This window comes from Myotis yumanensis, unplaced genomic scaffold, assembly GCF_028538775.1.
Source record: "Myotis yumanensis isolate MYYU_CA2020_CCGP unplaced genomic scaffold, mMyoYum1.0.hap1 SCAF_19, whole genome shotgun sequence".
Classification (NCBI taxonomy): Eukaryota; Metazoa; Chordata; class Mammalia; order Chiroptera; family Vespertilionidae; genus Myotis; species Myotis yumanensis.
The window spans coordinates 3,983,080-4,002,314 of record NW_027223770.1 but is presented as its reverse complement, the minus strand read 5'-3'; the positions used below and the strand labels follow the sequence as shown (position 1 = coordinate 4,002,314).

General features: G+C 50.0%; 1 protein-coding gene across 2 annotated transcripts; it reads left to right on the top strand.

Moving 5' to 3' along the window:
* Positions 1 to 3,903: 3,903 nt before the first annotated feature.
* Positions 3,904 to 18,076, top strand: MLEC (malectin). 2 transcript variants are annotated; one of them, XM_070400201.1, is made up of 5 exons: positions 3,912 to 4,290; positions 10,079 to 10,257; positions 10,836 to 11,012; positions 11,117 to 11,174; positions 12,608 to 12,928. In XM_070400201.1, exons 1-5 carry the CDS (start codon positions 4,068 to 4,070, stop codon positions 12,835 to 12,837), a joined length of 867 nt encoding a protein of 288 aa, XP_070256302.1. In that variant the 5' UTR covers positions 3,912 to 4,067; the 3' UTR covers positions 12,838 to 12,928. The 2 variants fall into 2 exon arrangements, with proteins under 2 accessions (XP_070256303.1, XP_070256302.1); XM_070400202.1 differs by lacking the exons at positions 10,836 to 11,012; positions 11,117 to 11,174 and having other exon boundaries at positions 3,904 to 4,290; positions 12,608 to 18,076.
* The last annotated feature ends 1,159 nt before the right edge of the window (positions 18,077 to 19,235 follow it).

Here is a 19,235-nt window from a genome sequence, read left to right as displayed (position 1 = left end):
TCAAGTTTTGACAAATATGAATGAAGCTGCTGTGAAAAGACCATGTGCAGGTTTTTGTGTGGATATAAGTGTTCAACTGCTTTTGATAAGTACCAAGGATCTCATAATAAGAGTATGTTTAGTTTTGTGGGTTTTTTAAAACATTTAAAAAATATGTTTTAAATTTGATTTCTGAGATGGAGAGAGAGAGAGAGAGAGAGAGAGAGAGAGAGAGAAACATCCATGATGAGAATCATTGATCCACTGCCTCCTGCACGCCCCCCATTGGGGGTGGAGCCAGTAACCCAGGCATGTGCCCTGACCAGGAATTGAACCGTGACCTCCTGTTCATAGGTTGACGCTCAACCACTGAGCCACGCTGACCAGATGTTTGTTTGTTTTTAATATATTTTTATTGCTTTTAGAGAGGCAGGGAGAAGGAGAGAGAAATAGAAACATCAATTATGAGAGAGAATCATTGATTGGCTGCCTTCTGCATGCCCCGCTCTGGGGATTGAGCCTTCAGCCCAGGCATGTGTCCTGACCGGGAATTGAACCTTGATCTCCTGGTTCATAGGTCGATGCTCAACCACTGAGCCATGCCGGCCAAGAGAGTATGTTTAGTTTTGTAAGCAGCTGCCAAACTGTCTTCCGAAGTGGCTATACAGTCCCACCGGCGATGAATGAGAGTCCCTGTTGCTGCACAGATTTGAAGTAATTGTTATGTACAGCCAGCCCCAGCTGAAGGAGGTGGAAATGCAGCCACTGACAGTGTCTTTGGAGCTCACGTGGGGATGACCTTGCCCAGCGGACAGGAGGGATGGAGGCTGGAGCCCATTGACTGTAGAGAAACGACCTGGGCCCGGGGCCACTTGGGCACTGACCACCTTCTCAGCTTTCCCAGAGCTCAGGCTCACTGCCTTGTGGAGAGCCAGCCCGGAGAGCAGGCCTGGGGCTATTTGGGGACTCCTGTAGGTCAGCATCTTTGGCTATAATTCTGCCTTGGGGTCAGACCCTCTAGTTTGATTTGGCAGCTGCAACCCTAACCCCTTTGTCTCCTGCCCCCACCTCCATCCCAGCCCTGAGTCCTGCTCTTAACATCCCTTCAGCTTTGAGAGAAACTTGATGCCCCCACCGCAGTCACCCCCTACCCCCGAGGGGACTACCCCTGAGCCAGACCTCTCAGATGAGACATCATTCTGGAGGCAACAACTTCTGCTTGTGGGAGCAATGCCTGCCATTTGAAAACTGCTGGCCTCTGTCTGTCTGGGCATCAGTTTTCTCAGTTATAAATGGGGAGAGTAAGTTATGGGGCTTTCTATGGTGTCATAATCTCAAGAGATAAGGCAAGAGAAAGAGCTTGGGGAATTGAGGGCCCAATGCTTCTGTTAGCAAAGTCCTCAACTGGTACCACCGATTTCCCTAGCCCCTGGGTGATAGGGTACAGGGTGCGGAAGACATTGCCACTCTCAAGGGGTACAGGGTCCTTCAGTAGGAAGGAGTTTGAGGAGGCCACACCTTCAGTGACTTTACTTATCATGGGCTCCGGGCATTCCTAAAAAAACATAGCTCTGGGTGCAAGTTGCAGAAAGCAAAAACTCAGGGGCCCCTTTAATTCCAGGAGAACTATCAGGTGAGCGCTGGCCTGTGCCAGGGACTATTTTAATGACTATTCTTGCACTGTTTTTAGTAATTACAATTTTTTTCAATTACAGTTTACATTCAATATTATTTTGTATTAGTTTCAGGTGTACAACATAGTGGTTAGATATTCATATACTTTACAAAGTGTTCCCCCTGATAGTTACAGTCCCCATATTTCCTATGCTGTACTTTACAGCCAGGTTGCTCCCACTTTTTGGCTGTTATAAATAATGCTGCTATGAACATTGGTGTATATGTTTTTGTGTGAACATATGACTTCATTTCTCTTGGGAGAAATGGAATGAAATGGATGGTTGCATTACCTTATCTTATCCTACATCCATCCTTTGAAGTAGGAACTATTATTATGTCTTTCACAGCTGAGAAAACTGAAACTCAGAGAGGCATATTCCTTGCCAAGGCCACGCAGTAAGTGGTGGGAGAGGGAACTCAGATCCCACGCTCATCCTGCCTCCAGGGTCTTAGAAATTTCATTTTACTTGAAAGGCAGCCTTAGCAGCTGAATCTCAAAAATGGGCCCGAGCGCTTCATTACAGAGGCAGGTATAGAACCTGAAGGGCCCAGTGGGGTTGGCCACGAATCTTGTTCACTTCACCCAGTGACCAAGGGCACGGAGGCTGAGAGAAGGCTTACAGTTAAGGCCTCTTGAGGAAGGTTTAATCCATTCTTGTGAGTTTTCTCCTGAATTAGGCTGCCTTGAGGATAAAGTAAACGTGAGCTCCTGGACGCAGTGGAGTATCTGGTTAACTGCCTGGGGTGGGTGGGTACGAAGCCCCAGCACCTCCGCTCTGGGGGTTAAGCTCTAACTTGTCAGGTTCCTCCAAAGATGACAGTTTTCAGAGAGGAGAGTGGGATTAGAAACCCAAGTGCAGGGCCCCAGGGAGGGCTGGGAGGGGAACCGTGACTGTGGGAGGAAGCAAGTCCAGATCCTTGCAAAACAGGTGGGAGGAGGGGGAGGGGAAGGACCAGAGGGAACAGTCCAAGTTACTCCTGTGTGACCCCGGGGGCGGGGGAAGGAATGCTGATGCATTTAAACCCCCTATGGAGGGCGGGAAGGGCTAACAAAAAATCCAGCCCTATCGATACTCTCCATTTCGGCGCCCCATTTTGTTCCTTCATAGCCCTCACCATTGTTCTAACTACATAATTAATTGAATCGTGGGACTGTGAGTCTCATGCAGGATACCCGGCGTGTTTTTGTTCGCCAAATTTAACTGGGCTTCCTGTATTTGATCCGCTAAATCTGACAACCGTAGACGTAGGGTCTCTATAAATATTTGTGGAACAAGTAGGTAAATGGGTGCTTGCCTTGGCTGTGCTCTCAGCTCGCTGCGTGACCCTCCGGGCAGCACTCGGGCCTGTGTGTGTGTCTGTGTCTGTGAAGTGGGAGTTCGGGCAGCGATCGCAGCGCACGGATCGCCAGTTACGAGAATGACTGACCTGTCCGGAGAGCCGCCTGGGAACTCCAGTCCTGCGGGGCGGGACCTCAGGACCGGGCTCCGCCCGCAACTCTTCCCTCTCGGGCTGGGGAAACCCCGACCCCGCCCCTCCGACGCCGGGGCCGTCCCGAGGCCGTCGCCTTGGTGACCAGGGTAGCCGGGAGCCCCTCCCCCACAAAGCCACGCGTTTCCGCTGTGTTGGAGCATTCCGATTGGATGGCCGTCTGGACGCTACCACCAGCCCCGAGCCCGCTAAGGGGCGGGGGCGGGGTCTTCTCCTCGTGGGACTCTGTCCTGAAGGTCGGTGCATGTGCCTCTCTATGGGAGGATGGATTTCCTGAGTCACGCGGGGAAAAAGACTCTCAGGTCGGAAGAGTGTCCATTGCTTTTTCTAGAGCTTACGTTCATGCCTCTCCCCAAGAAAGAGGGTGAGGGACAGTCGGCCACGCCCCCTCTAGAGCCTATTCGGTCCCAGGATCCGGAGCACCGGAAGTTCTGGCGACGTGTCGGTGCGCTCTGTCCTAAATGTTCCTCCCTAGGCCACCTTTCCTAGTCAGCTGCGGGATTCCGGGGCCGCCTGGGCGCTGCACCCCGCCACTTCCGTATTGAACCACGGTTTCAACCGAACTCCGAACCTCTGCGCGCGCTCCCTCTGTTGCCTGATGGTTGGGCCGGCGCCTGGGACTAGCCACGCCCTCCCCCGCTCCTGGCAGCCAATGAGCGGACGCCTTCCCGCGGGGTGTTGGGTAATTAATGAGCGCCGGGCACTGATTGGCTGCAGATCGTGGCCGGGGGCTGGGCGCCGGGGTAGGTTGTTCCTGAGGTGGGAGGCGGCCGCGGTGGCTGGGAAGTAGGCCTGAGAACGACATGTCCCCGGCGGTTGAGGCAGAGCAGCTCGTGGCGCTGTTTCTCTGAGTCCAGGGCGGCCTGGAGGCCGGCTGAGGACGAGGGTTGGCGGAGGCTGCCCCCGCGGTGGTGGCCGCCATGCTGGGGGCCCGGGCGGTGGAGGGAGCCGCCGTGGCGCTCCTGCGACTGCTGCTGCTGCTGCTGCCGGCGCTCAGCGGGCCAGGGCTCGGCGTGGTCGGCTCGGCGGGAGCCGGGCTGCCCGAGAGCGTGATTTGGGCCGTCAACGCGGGCGGCGAGGCGCATGTGGACGTGCACGGGATCCACTTTCGCAAGGACCCTTTGGAAGGCCGGGTGGGCCGAGGTGAGAGCCCCTCGCGGAGCCGCGGGGTCCCGGGCCTGCGGTGCGGGGGCAGCTGGCCGAGGGCTGCGGGCCCCGCGCCCCTGCCTCGACCCTGGGGCCGCGTCCTGGAGCGAAGTTTCTCTGCAGTTTCCTCAGGGACCCGGTCACAGCTCACAGCCCGGCCCTGGCTCGAGACGCCACCAAGAGCCACTGAGGCAGAGAGTTGGCGAAAAGTTATAGTCGGACCCCGCCGCCTGCATTTTCTTAACCCCTCGCCTCACCCGAGCTGAGAGAAAAGTACAGGCGAGGGCGGCCTGCTGGCACCTCGAGGCCGCGCGGGTGTAGGTTGACGGTGTCCCCGGCCCCGTGGTTCTCTCCGATCGAGCCCGGTGCTGGTGATCCCTGCCGACCTCCCTCTGCAGGAGCGGGATGCGTGCTCAGCCAGACGGCAGGGAGCCTGGGAGAGCGTGGACAGGGAAGTTTGGGCACTGCCTCCTCCCGCCCCCCTTGGAGCGAGGACGGTGTGAGCTTAAAGGTGGTGATGTGCAGCCGTCCTGCCCGGGCCGTGGGGGTCAGCGGGGGCGCCAGCTAAGGTCCGAATATTCCGAGTGTGTAGGACGCACCCTAGGTGTCCAGGGAGGTGGCTGCTCCAGCTTGTGGGAGAATGACTTTCACTTCACAGATGGAGCAGCAGCAGTTCCTACAGAGCCGCACGGGCCTCCAGGCCGGTGGGAGAATTGCCAGGGGAGCTGGTTAAAATGCAAACCCCAGACCTAAGAAATGAAACCCGGGTTCCTGCACCAGGGCTTCTGAGGTCGGTCCCCCGGACCGCTCTCTGGGGAAGTCTGCTCCGTCTGTTCCTTCTGGAAGGGGTTGGGAACAGGCTTGGGCAGGAGTTCCCTGCTTCACGCGCTGTGTGCTGGGTTCAGAGCAGCCACCGTGGCCACATGCATCTCCAGACAACCAGGAGGCAGGCTTTCGGCGCTCCTTTCCACCGTGCCCAGGTTTGGCTTCGCCTGGACTGAAGCCTTGAACCTAGTTATTCCAAGTTCGTTGCAGTGTCCCGGAGGTGGTCACATTAGGGAGCTAATAGCTTACATACATGTGCGGGCGCTGGGACACAGGGCTGTGTTCTGAGGTTCTGTGTTTGATTTGGAATTGATTTGGCCCTGGCCTGTAGGTCCCAGGAACCTGGGTTCAGCCGAGTCCGGGCCCCAGTTTCCAGCAGCTGTACCGGCCGCCAAAGCCAGACTTCGCAGCATGAGGTCAGGCCATCTCCATCCGGGACCCTTCCTCTTCCTCCTGGGGGTGCGCCCTGAGGAAACTAGAGACGTTGGTGGACTTTGCCTCTGGAGACAGCTGTGGTGATGGCTCCTTTCACAAACAGACACCAGACTTTCCATGGGTTACCTGATCCTTCTAGCCCACACAGGTGTAGTCCCCTGCTACTCCTCTTATTCAGAAATCCCGGTTTTAATTTGCGGGAACAGGTGTTGTTTTTGGCTTTTGGCTTGATCACCAGTCACCAGGCTCCCTGTCCTTGGGTTATTGGCTCGTGGTGGCAGTTTTTTGGAGTTTATTGTGGCAACTAGAATTGCAGGAGACCTACAAAGCTCATGTGTCCTGGAGTACGGACCAGACCCTGGCCTCGAGGCACTCTGTCAGAGGAGTTCCCTGCTCCAGTCTGTCATTTGGGTCAGAACTGTAGCAGCATTAAGGCTGGAGAGTGGAACCTGCTTTCCCGCTGCAGCCTGGCCCAGCCTGTTGAGGGTTGCACTCTGGGTGCCTGAGAGCAGCGTTTTGCTGGCATTAGGTCTGGGCTGAGATGTGATTAAGCTTCCACTCCCAGGAGGCGGTTCTCTAGTTTCTTCTGTGCTAAGGAGTGGCACCACCCAGGGAAGTGCAGCTGTTCGCGCTGCTTTCCTTGGCTGGCACTGTTCGGAGAAGGGTGTGCCAGCGTCTTGGAGACCTCTGCCTCATGTAGCTGCTCACACTGATTGCAGTAAGAGCTGCATGGCTTCCCTCTCCCCCCAGGCCTGAGAGACTGTTTCCAGCACGCCAAAGAAAGTTCATTTTACCTTGAATGAATTCAGGTATTTGTTGCCAAGTTAATCCTGATAAGGGTTTGGCCTGCTTTTGAACTTGCTGTTTCTCTGTAGTGTCTTTGTAGTTCAGCATTCATGTAACTGTGAGTGGCCCAGGGCACCTCGTGGCTTTTGCTTTCAAAGGCCCTTCATAATGTTTATTGAACTTCGTTTCTGCCTTGAGGATAGTTAGTGTTCATAGGAGGTATGGACAGCTTGGGAAAGGCTTTTTCAACTTGTGCGATTCAATAGATGAAAGTACCACTGCGGAGGAGCATGACTCTCAGAAGCGCTCAATGTGGGATTTGGCATGCTGCATGTTCCAGGTGCTTTGTAACTTGCGTATTCGGGGTTCCTCTTGATTCTAAGGAAGAAAAGACCTAGTTATTTGACCTGAGGGCATAGCGCTTGGCTTGGTTTGAGGAGAGGCTATTTCCTCTTCATAGAAAGGTAGCTGCTAATCATTTGTATTACCTTGAAAAACTTACTTTACCTCTCTGAGCCTTATTTTCCTTCTAATAAAACATCATGCTTTAGAAATCAGTGATATGAATCTGAAAACTCTCCTGTCCAGAGTAGGTTAAAGTGTCTTTATCTTTTTCTTTGCTTGATGACCTTTAATATGGAATTAAAAGTAGGGTAGCCTGGCCAGTGTATCTCAGAGGTTGAGCACTGACCCAGGAACCAAAAGGTCACTGATTCAATTCTGGTCAGGGCACATGCCCAGGTTTCAGGCTTGATTCCCTGTGGGGGGCATGCAGGAAGCAAATGATCAATGATATTTCTCTCTCATCAATGTTTCTATTTCTCTATCCCTCTCCCTTCCTCTCTGTCTAAAAAAATCAATCCTCCTATATAATAAAAGGCTGATAATGCAAATTGACCAAACTGTGGACAACTGGTTGCTACGACGTGCACTGACCACCAGGATGCAGAACCTCAATGCAGGAGCACCGCTCAGCCAGAAGTCAGGCTCACGGCTGGCGAGCTCAGTGGCGGTGGCGGGAGTCTTTCCCGCTGCCCTGGCAGCTCTAAGAATGTCCAACTGATGGCTTAGTTGGACATCCTTAGCGCTCGGGGAATGGACCTCAGTCGGACATCCCCCAAGGGCAAGTAGGGTAGAACATGGCTGCAGAGGGGGGGAAAACTGGCTAGGGGCCTAAGCCTATCAGATGACTAAGGAAGTCCCTTTTCTGGGCAGCCTTCTTTTAGCTGGGGCAGACTTTGGCCTTGGTGAGATAAGAGCTTGAAAGATAGGATGCCTCTGATTTGCTTAAGGCCACAGGATTTGTTTAGAATTCTGTCCCTAATACTGTCACCTAAGATGCAGGCTTCATTTGCAGCCCCTCTAAGTAGCAGAATTCACAAGAGAATTTAGGTAGGTGAAATCCCCATGTTACAAGTGAGAAAACACCCAGAGAAAATAACTTGTTCTGAATCACATAGTAGGTGGCAAAGCCGGGATTCAAATCTACCTCTGTCCTAAAACCTGGGCTGGCTACCCCATTGTCTAAGAAACAGCGGACATAATGTAGGCCCCTTGGCCCCTTCCTTTCTGGCTGTCTGAGCTGTATTGTGCCAACTTCAGCAGCGTACTGTGTACACTTCACTGTTTTTAGAGAAATCTGTTTAGCTGTGAATACATAAAGGCAAAGGACGGAAGAAAAAGTCCTTTTCGCAGCTGTATCTCTTGGGACTTGGGCAAATTCAACTTTGCATGTGGCAGATCTCCTGGGAATGCCACTTGGACTTTAAAGGGCAAATATTTAAAGGTAATTCCAAGGTTGTTAAGTAGTTTTTGTTCACATGGCTGAGTTTTCTTAGTTGTTGGACTGAAACTGCCAGAGATTACATTATTGTTAATTTCTCATTTTTTCCACTCTGCAAGAAAAAAATAAAAGGTTTCCCACACATGCACAAAATTTTCGGTGTATCTAAAAAGCAAATCTAATTAATGTTCCAAATTTATGGGGATCTTGGTTCTGATGGAAGAAGGAAATTCTTAGAACTCAGTTGAAAGAAAAAATAGCAGTCTTAATCTTCATAGGTTTATGCCCCGGTGTAATGTCGTGTGAGCCTGGGAAAGAGCTGGGCACGGTAGCAGGACATCCTCTGTGGTGTTACCCAGCTACTCTGGTTTCTTGAGGAGAAATAGGAAGAAGAAGAGTCTGAAGACAAAGGTGCGGTGAGCTTCCTGGTGCATTGTTTCCTCAGTCCATCTGATGGCAGGCTCCTGTTCGCTTACAGGCACGGTTAACAGTTAGGTTTGTTTATCTTCTTTGAGGGCTTGACCTCAGTCATTGGATCTCAGTTATTCTTTTAAAATATTCTCTCCCTTGGAGTTTGGTGATTCAGAAGACATGTCCAGGGGTGGCCTCTCCTAGACACCTCCCAAAGGATCTAGGTGCCAAGTGTCTTCAGAGTCACTGCGAGATGGGAAGGTGGCCTGAAGTCTTCATTCCAAGCTGGAGGAGGGGCCAGTCCTGTGGGCCGAGGTCACTGTCCAGTCACTAGTTTGGAAAGCAGATTTTGGAGCACTGGAAAGCCTCGCTGTGTGCAGGATAAAGGAGTCAGAGAGCCTCCTCTCCGAAGGGGGAAGCATGACTGTTCCGCTCTGGAGCTGGAGGTAGTATCTTACATTTGAGGAAAGACCCCCGTTTGTGAAGTGGGGGGAAGATACACATATGCTGTATCATCTCCTACCAAGTTCAGGGGAGGGCTGGGGGCTGTTCGATACCGACCCACAGTAAGTGTCTTTTTACTTGTACCCTGTCTTATTCCTTGTCAGTCTGTGATGTGGGAAAGGTAACTCCCCAGCAGTTGGTCATCTTAAGCCAGAGGTGCCATAGGACCTTACAGGTGTTCTTTCCCTGCTGGGGTGGCTCCAGCCCTGTGGGGGAAGAGCATGGCTTCGCTGCCTTGCAAGCACCTCCTTTGTTGCCATTGGTTCGCTCAGCAAATCATAGCAAGTGCCTACTTATGTGCCAGGGACCCTGTTAGGTGCTGGTGACACAGGAGAAAGTTTCTTCTTTTCCTTTAACTGGGGAAATGCTCAAGAGAGTGGGTGAGGCTGAATTTTGTGAGTCTGGGAAGTATGGTGCTCGGACCTAAAGGAAATTAGAGAGCATCACACCCTTCTTTTTATAAGCATGTTTCTCCTTTCCAGCCTTCGAACTTTTCAAATGAAAAATCATACAAAGCAACTAAAGCTGGTATCTTACTTGTGGTAAAGACAATGAAGAACAACTTTCCTAACAGATACCCTGTTTTATAGTCTCTGAGCTTTTCTAAATGAGGAAAAAAACACTCATTGAACTTAATCTTCTTGTGGAGTTCCTGGCCAACCCCCTTGTTTTATGAGGCTTCTCTGAAGCGCTCCCTCGCAGGGAACCAGGCAGCTGGAGCATAGTGCTTTGTTCTAATAATGGGTTGGACTTGTTCTCTTCCCTATACAATTGAGAAAAAGTCATTTCTGAAAGAAGAACTTTTATAAAGTCCTGCTCTGAGGGTGAAGGGATCTGTTGGGGTGATTAGTGTGTGGTTTCTTTCATTTGACTCTGGCTTAATACTAGTTCTCGTGCCTTTGGGGCCAGGTGCAGAGGGGTTGGCGCTTCCACTGGGGGGTTATTAGCATTGCCCTGGAAATGCCTCTGGCCACTCTGGGGTCTCTGCTTTTCTTTTATGTTTTGCCTCTGATGTGGTTTCTCTTTGTCTTTTGTCCCCAGCCTCTGACTATGGCATGAAACTGCCAATCCTCCGTTCCAACCCCGAGGACCAGATCCTATATCAAACAGAGCGGTACAATGAGGAGACCTTTGGCTACGAAGTGCCCATCAAGGAGGAAGGGGACTATGTGCTGGTGTTGAAATTTGCTGAGGTCTACTTTGCACAGTCCCAGCAGAAGGTGAGGCCTGGTCAGCCCCCCTGCCCCCCACCATCCCCCCGTGAGACATTGCCACTTTTGGATAGTCTTCTGCTGTGGGCCTCCCAGAAGGGAAGAACAGATGAGCTTTGAAGGAAAAGCTGGGTTCCTTTTGCCCCTAAAAAGCTGGTGTCCCATTGCTCACAAGGCTGCACTTGCCATGGGGTTGGTGACAGAAAGCAATACCAGAATCCTAGCTCTTGGCTACAAACTGATCCGGTTAAGGCCCTCCCTCCAGGTGATCTCTCCTTCTTTGTTGTCAGCACCTTCTTGTTTTCAGCCTTGTTCTTTTCCTGTCCCCTCCTGTGAACCTCCTTCTCTCCACGTTGAACTTTGTGCTTGTATTCTTTGTTTCCTAAGGCCAGTATGAGGCCTCCCTGACAGAGAAGGGACATGGACTGGATTTGGGTGAGGTAAAGGACTCCAGTCACCCTAGAGTATATCTAGCCCTGTTTTTAAGTTATTTTTTAACTTGAAGCCCAAGCAGGTGCCTGTTATCCAGCTGCTGAAAGGGTGTGAAATGGATGGTTTTGACACTGTCTCCTTTTTTATCTTGGAAGGTATTTGATGTGCGGTTGAATGGCCATGTCGTGGTGAAGGACTTGGATATCTTTGATCGTGTTGGGCACAGCACAGCTCATGATGAAATCATCCCTATGAGCATCAGAAAAGGGAAGCTGAGCGTCCAGGGGGAGGTATCCACCTTCACAGGAAAACTCTACATCGAGTTTGTCAAGGTAACGCTCCTATTCTGCCCTCCCCGCTGAGGAAGAGCGCATAGGAATGGGTGCAGGGGGAACGCTTGCTGTTGTGGGGCTGACCACTGTTTCCCACTTCCTAGGGGTACTACGACAATCCCAAAGTCTGTGCGCTCTACATCATGGCTGGGACGGTGGATGGTAAGTTGTTTTTGATCCGCGTTTTGACTTGGGCTGGAGGATGTGGTTGAGAAAACCCTTGGGGGAATAATTGAGCTGCTCACTGCTTGGAAACTATTACTTAAAGCCAGCTGTGGAGACTCCAGCGTCAGATTGCTGGGATGGAGTGTAGCATGGTGCTGGCCATAAGCTTTAGAGCATGATCTGTGTTTAAATTTTATTCCTGCCATTTAATCAGCTGTTTGGTTTTGGACAAGTTCCTTTAACTTCATTGAAATTGTGATTAATAATGGTACCTGTTGGTGTGCTCTGACCCTTATAGTCATTTGGAATTGCCTAAAACTTTTCTTTATTCTGTTTCTTTGATGTCTATTTCCTCGGGGGCGGTGGGGGACAAAGGAGTTCTTCGTGGTTTCTGTGTTCTCTGGAGGCTCCAGCACGGCCAGACTGCACTGGACAGAAGTTCATGTATTGATGTCTCCCTATCCTTGTGATCCAGCCTCAGGGGATAGTTCTTTCTCAAGGTTGAGACTATGTTGGCCTCCAGCTTCCCAGGCTGATTTTTGCAGAGAAAGCTTGTATTTTAGTGACTTTTCTCTCCATTCCACCTCTGCACCTTTTCCCAACTCATCCTGAATGCACTAAGGATCTCATCCTGTTGTCTTTGTTTAATTTTTATATTCTCACCTAAGGATATGTTTATTGATTAAAGAGAGAGAAAGGGGGAAAAAAGAGGGAGAGAGAGAAACATCTATGTGAGAGACAAATATCGACCTTTTGCCTCTCATACGAGCCCCAACCGGGGATCAGACCCCAGCCTAGATATGTGTCCTGACCAAGAATTGAACCCGCAGCATTTTGGTGCACAGGATGACACTCCAACCAACAGAGCCACCTGGCCAGGGCTCATCCTGTTGTCTTGATGTCCCCCACATGCTGATATGATGACATCTAGGAGGATGTCTTGCTACCAACAGACTTGTAGTTCGGTCCCTCAGGAGGAGACAGAGCAGAGGGGGAGTATGTGTGGGAACCCAGAACTCTGGATCAGCTCTTCCTCAGCTGCTTTGTGAATCAAAAGGGATGGATTGTGGGAGGGACGAGGAGGGATTTGGAAAGGTTAAGTTTGGGTGTTGTGTCATCCCTGTCCAGTCTGTCCTCTTGGGGATCTGGAGAACTAAGACTGGAAGCAGAGATACTGACCCTTCTGGTGTGCAGGGCTTTTACTACTTTTTAGTTAGATCTAAAGAAGGCTCAAAAATAAAAATAAAATAAAAAAATCTAAAGAAGGCTAATGTTTTTAGGAATCTGCCGTTCTCCAGGCCAGAAGCTATCTCTACTACTTCTGCTCCTTCCTTTGGACCCTGGTTAGGTCATAGCTTCTCTTTATTGTGACTCATTTTCTCACTTAAATGCTGTAGGTGTTACTTAAAAGGTATCCTCTTTTATGTCAGATGTACCAAAGCTGCAGCCTCATCCAGGATTGGAGAAGAAAGAAGAGGAAGAGGAGGAAGAAGAATACGATGAAGGATCTAATCTCAAAAGACAGACCAATAAGAACCGGGTGCAGTCAGGCCCCCGCACGCCCAACCCCTACGCCTCGGACAACAGCAGCCTCATGTTCCCCATCCTCGTGGCCTTCGGTGTCTTCATTCCAACGCTCTTCTGCCTCTGCCGGTTGTGAGAACAAATTGCATCCTGAACAGGGTGGAAAGGTGTGGGAAAGAAACCAAACATGTTGGTTTGGTTTCTGTATTTTTCATAGTGATTAACAAAAACAAACAAACTAAAAAAACACAAAAAAATTAAAGGAGATAAAAAGAGGCAGATTGAGTAGAGAGCAGCCCTCGTTCACCACCTGGTCCCAGACCTGCTTCAGTCCTAGTCCTCTCTTTGTGGCTGGCCCCCAGCCATTTCTTTCTTCTCTAGGGTACTTAGGGTAAACTGGGTCCTACCTGTTCAAGGATCCTCGTCTGTATACCTAGTGGAAAGGACTCTGAACTTGGAGCAGACTCCTCTTTTTCGGTTAGAATTTAACAGCGGGGAAAGGTCATCTCCTTACCCGAGAGGACCAGTGCTGGGAGTTGGGCATGTTCTGAAGTTATGTCCAGATACATTTCCAGATGCCCTGGGATTGAGAATATGTGTGGTGTGTGTGTGTGTGTGAGTGAGTGAGTGAAGATGTATAATGTGTATGATAAAGATGAAAACAGAAGGGGATTTTTAAAAGGAAAGAAAAGTAGCTACTTTCTTACTTGGAAGCCTTTCTGGTTTTAGCCCTATGATGGTTCCACCTTCAGTGTTTGAGCTTTATCATTGCTTGTCTCCCTAACATGTGCCAGTCAGAGGACTGTCTGGTATCCAAGACGATTAGTTTATGTCAGGTCCTCAAATTGCCTCTGACTTGTTACAACAAATCATTTTTATTTTAGTGCCTGTTGGGGACTTGATTTCTTCGCTCTTTCTCTTTTTTTTTTGTTTTTTTGTTTTGTTTCCTTAATCTGGCTCATTTGAAATCTCTTGTCTCTCTCAACCATCTCACTAAATTATTGCCAAAAAGGGAAGGAGATGTGAGGACTTGGGATTCCGTCTGCTTGAATATCTTATCATCTACCACTTCACCTTGATGGTACCTCCCTCCCTGGGTCTCTGAGCCAGCAGCCAGCAGCCAGGAAGACCTGACCCAGCAGTTCTGTTACTGGCCCCTTTGTGGGGTCTTGCTGCCAGGAGACAGAGACGCTTTCCAGCCTGCAGCAACAGAACACTTGACCTTAAGAGTCTCTTCTGGTCTTGGGATTAGAAAAGGCTTATGTTAGCATAATTTAAGAGCACCCGCAGAGACTTGAGTCCTACTAAGTGACTGACCACTGTTTAGAGTGTCTAGAATCTGATGTTCATTTACTCCTATGTCCTTCTATGTCACAGTTCAACCAGTTTTGGGCTATGCCTAGAGCTGCCCCAAGGAAATAGACTGGTTGTCTATATCCGACCCAGTGACACTGCTCACTGATCTTAATAGTATGCCCCTCTGTCCATTCATTTTCCTATCCAAGTAGCAGTCAGATTCTTGGTATGACAAGGCTGAAAGATTTCCAGTCAGCCATAGTCCTGGCGGTTCTGAAATCAACCTTAGCATCTAAGTGTCTGTTTTGAATTCCCTGGAAATTTTTCTGCAGAAAATGAAGCTTCCCGGATTCCCTCTTTTCTGGTCATTGTCACCTTTCTCCCAGCTACAAGGAGTTTTGTAAAGGGAAGGCAGCAAGATTAGTTTCTGCTTGAGCTAGAGCAGCAAAGAATATCAGGCCAGATCAATTTTTTTTTTTAAGAATATGTTTAATTTTGAGTTTCTCCTTTGAGGTATGTTTTTAAAGAGGCTCCATCTTTGTTAGTGACAAACTAAGTAGCTCTTGGGCTCATATCCTGGGTTTTGGCTTTTACTGAGTTCCTCCAGGCCAGCATTTTGTTCTTTGATTGTTGTAGCCTGTATTTTAGCTGTGACATAGGCCTCAGTGCTAGGGTAGCGAGTCAGGCGGCTGGACGGCTGCGGCCTGGGCTGCAATCAGAGGAACGCTTTTTGGAGTGCTTCACAAGCTCCCTGCTTTAAAGGATGTCCTGTGGCCTTGATCCTGGGACCACCTGCCTGGGGCAGTGGACATCCTGACTATTAACTGGGCTTCTGACAGTGGCTTTGATTCCCATTCTGTCACAACTCCCCAAAGCCCGAGGCCACTGCCAGTACAGTTGACAAGACGAGAAAGGAAGACTTGCTGCCTCCGTTCCGCCTTGTTAGTTTGCCTGGGTTTCTCTGAGGAAGGAGGGGTCCCTACCTCCTCACCTCAACCCATCCCTTCAGTGACTCAGAGTCTCAGAAGGAAACCCTGGCTCTTGGGGCCATTTCCTAACGGTACTGTAAGCCAAGCAGCTTTGCTTCTGCCTGTTTCCAAGCCCACCCTTTTCCCCTGAGCTCAGGGATAGGGATGGGCACTTTCCTCTTTGGTTGTGTCTGAAAGGAAGGAACATCTTTCTATGGCTGACAAAAACTAAAGGGGAAATGAGGAAACAGGAAGAGATGGTGGGGGCTGGGGTCGAGTCCCCTGGAGCCAAGGGCTGACACAGCTGGCTCATGATGCTGAACTTGAAAGCTTTTTTTTTTACTCCTCCAAGATGATATAGGTACATGAAGTTTAGGTTAAAAGGGTGGGATGGGGCACTCTTTATTTTTATTTTTGTATTGTTTGGGTCAAGAATTACTCTGTAGTTCATTTTTTGCTTTTTGCACTGTTTGTTCCCGTGCCTGTATTTTGAGCTAGTGCTAGGACTGAGAGCCTGCACTGCCGGGGTTCTGACTGGGGTTGGGGGTGATGAGTGATGCCAGTGAGGGGTGGGGAGAGAAACCTAGGCTCTTCTACTGGATCCATGCGCTGCCTAGGTTTTTAGATCCCCCTGAGCCCAGCTCGCCGAAGCTAAGAGCGGACGGCCAAGGTGGAACTCCTTTTGCCAGAAGTGTGGCTTCAGTTCTGAGTGGACCACGCAAAGGGGTCTGCTGAAGATGGGCTGAGAGTCTGCAGTGTAGTCTGAATTGGGTCAGGGGCCAGCTGGCCTCCACGGGGACTTTTTTGGGCTTCACTCATGCTGAACCATCGTTCCAGGAAACAGTCTGTGGGACTCATGTCCCCTAAACCACATCTACTTTTTTCAGAAAATCTCCACTCTAAGGAGAAGCTGCTCAGTGGATACGTTGAGGTCCAGTGACTTAAAAGATGGTCATCTTTAGGTGTGAGTAGGGTTAGGCTCCCAGGAGGACCACGGGGCCTGCAGGGTCACCTGTTGGTTTGAGCGTGTGATCTTATTCTTTTGTTCCCATTGTTTGCCTAAGAAATACTGGCCTGAAATTGGGGATCACATGAGAGGTCACTTAGGCTTTAAAGAGATGGCGCGAAGTTTGAGTAAGTTCACCTTCCTCTTTCTGTGTCTGGGAATTGTTTAATCCAGTTTCGGAGTTGTGATTTGACTTCTTTATCTTTTTGGAGAAGCTTTCATTTTAAGGAATTTCACTTCCTTCTTATCCTGCTTGTACCCTCTCATGGGAAGGCCTGCCTATGGCTTTTGGAATCTCAGTTGAAAGTCAGAAAACAGCAGCAGTATATTCCTTTTCCTAGCACTTATATACCTTTCCCTAGAAATGGACTCACCTTGGGAAGCCCAGGGAAAGGATCAGCAGGTTCTCTACCCTCCCTGGGGATTGGGGACAGACCCACCCCGGTCAGCACGTGCCTTTTCCTCTCCTGCTCTGAGCCAGGGTGGGCATTCCCTCTAGATTCAGGTCTGGGCAGGGGTCTTTCAGTCCCTGCCATGGGGCTGCTTTCCCATCCCTTCTTCCCCCTCCCATTTGCTGGCTGGCTCTGACCTAATTCAAGTGTCTTGCCTTGAGGAGCCTTAATGTCATCAAGTGGCAACATGTAACACTGTCCTCCATGCCTTTCCAAAAGGACCGAGGAGAGCAGGTGAACTTTCCAAAGTGAGAGACTAACAGATGCTTCTGTTTAAAAAAGAGGGGGCTGTGCTTTGGATCCCCTTCTGCTGTGGCTCCAGGGGAAGAAGCTAGTGATAGTGCAGAAGCAGAACCGGTACCACCTAGGATCTGTTCAGAAATCTTAGGAGAAATCTGCTTCTCTTTGATGGAAAGATATAATTAGGGATCAAGGAGCTCTAAGAAAATTGCAAAGAAGCCTTAATGTTCAAGCTTCAGAGAGCTCAGAGCAATTTTTCCCTTTCAGTCCAAGCGAGGACTCTTTTCTGTACTGAGACCTCTACTGGAGCAAGAAGGCTAGACTTCCTCATTTTGTTACGAGATTGGCAGCAATAGGTCAGCTGCCCAGCAAGGGCGGGTTTCTTCTTTGTACATGGGTGGCTTGCGGCTGATCTGGTTAGTCCTTCCCCAGCTGCCTTTTGGCTAGCCTACTTTAGGTTGCCAAATCGTTTTGATAAGAGCAGATGATTTGGGGACGGGCTGGGTTGGCAGGAAAAGAGCAGGATAGATCTCTCGGGATGGGTTCCCCCCAGGAGTATAAACAAGGAGCCAGGACTGCGCTGGCAGCCAGGGAGACAGTAGTGCCTGTTAGAGTTGGCAGGGAAGGCCTTGGCACCTCTTGCATCCAGGCAGTCTTGTGAGATGGGGGCATGTAGCACCAGGCAAAGAAGAACTCCATTCTCACCTCTATTTTGAGCTTCAGTGCTGTACTTCAGTATGAGAAAAACACAACAACAAACTGGCGTGCGCTTTCCTTCTGTCAAAGGACAACTGTCGGGAAAGGAGAGCCGAGTTGCCAGGTGGGAGGGAGCACTGGCAGGGAGAGACGGTAAATCTAGGAATGAGACATTCCTGACTCCTCTTCTCTGGTGTGTTGTGATCCAGGGAATGAAAAGGTATTGGACCCTGGGTCAGTTTCCTCCTTGTGTTTTTCTTCCACCAAGTTCTCCCACACTAGGACCAGCTGCCCATTCTGAGCTGAGGGCAGCCACTTCAACCATTAACCTGGCTTGTTAGGAAGCCAACCCCGCCCCTCCAGATTGGTCCTGGCTGCTCTGTTCTGTACCAAGTTCTGGAGAATAGTGTCAAGTTCTTAGTAGCCCTCTGTAGTTCCTACTCTCGATTCCCATCCTCTCCCTGCCGAAGCGAAACCAACTCCGTCTGTAGCCACAACGCGCATTTACAGCGGCACAGTGAGGTGTGATAGAGGGGCTTTGAACCTGGCTGGCCCGGGAAAGCAGTAGGGGTGGATAGAGCTCTCTTTCCTTCTGGGCTGTCTCCACCTGTCCCTACCCCTTCCATGCCCCACCCTATTCCCACCAAAAAGAAAAAAAATTCAGGATGTTTTTCACTGTCCATTGCTTTGTGTTTTAATAAACAATTTGCAGTGACACTCTGTGTTCGGATTGAGTTTGAACTTGATTGCAAAGAGGTGAGGTGATGAGGTGGGAAAAGGGAGACCCTGGGGTTCATTTGGCTGCACAGGTTCTGTGAAGAGTCTAGGAGCTTTTGTCCATTTAGCTACATCTCTTGCTTTTTAAGAAATTAATTTTTTTATTGATTTCAGAGAGAGGAAGGGAGAGTGAGAGAGAGAGATAGAAACATCAATGAGAGAGAAATATTGATCGACTGACTCCTGTACACCCCCTGTTGGGGATCGAGCCTGAAATCCAGGCATGTGCCCTGACCAGGAATTAAAGCTTCATGGGATGATGCTCAACCACTGAGCCACACCGGCTGAACACATGTCTCTTGCTTTTCTTTTTGCTGGGATGTTTGGTTAAGCAACTGAAGTTCTGTAAAACCATGCCTGGCCAGGTCAACCAACAGCAAACTCAGGGAAAAATAAACCTTTTGTTTCCACTTTCACTGGAACACCAGACCATGACTGTCTCACTCCCAAGGCACAGTGAGCCCGTCTCTGCCTCTCCTCTCCTCTCCGCTTTCCCTCAGCTTCCACCATAGCCTGTGGCACACTAAGCCGTGGGGCAGTTTTCTCTGCTTTCTCCTTTTCTGGTTATCAGTGTTGAGTATACATTGGGAGGGGGCAGAAAGAGCAGGAAGGATTCCCCCCCTATAATTTATTGCCACATTTACAGCTGAGGAACAGAAACCCAAAAGGCTTTGATAATTTATCCCAAATGGGCAAGCCAGGACTCACAGCCAGTGTATCTGCCCGCAAGCCTGTGTCCTTCCCAAGGCTGTAAGAATAATGATTGTAGGTATCGTTTCCGGAGCCCTTGAAATGGGTAAGCAGACAGTGCCAAGCACTTACAGATGTTATCTCTGTTTAATCTTCAACAAACCAGTTGGTATTGGCCTTTAAGAGGTGAAGTTACTTGCCCAAAGCCACACAACCAGCAGGCAGAGCTGGGGTTTTACACGAGTGCTCTTCTCTTAGGCATTACTCTCTACTGCCTCCCGTGTCCCCGTGATGCTCTGGCATGGCTCCAGAGCCTACCTGCTGTGTCCACCAAGCAGGAAGGGAGGCTGCTGGTTTGGGGCGAGGGAGGGATAGTTTGGCCACGTCCCTCAGTTATCCCCTGAAGGGC

Excerpts from the sequence above, each read along its gene's own strand:
- MLEC (XM_070400201.1), top strand. The coding sequence starts at position 4,068 with ATGCTGGGGGCCCGGGCGGTGGAGGGAGCCGCCGTGGCGCTCCTGCGA. Across the intron at positions 4,291-10,078 it reads GGAAGGCCGGGTGGGCCGAG|CCTCTGACTATGGCATGAAA; the intron begins GTGAGAGCCCCT and ends TTTTGTCCCCAG. Across the intron at positions 11,013-11,116 it reads TCTACATCGAGTTTGTCAAG|GGGTACTACGACAATCCCAA; the intron begins GTAACGCTCCTA and ends CCCACTTCCTAG.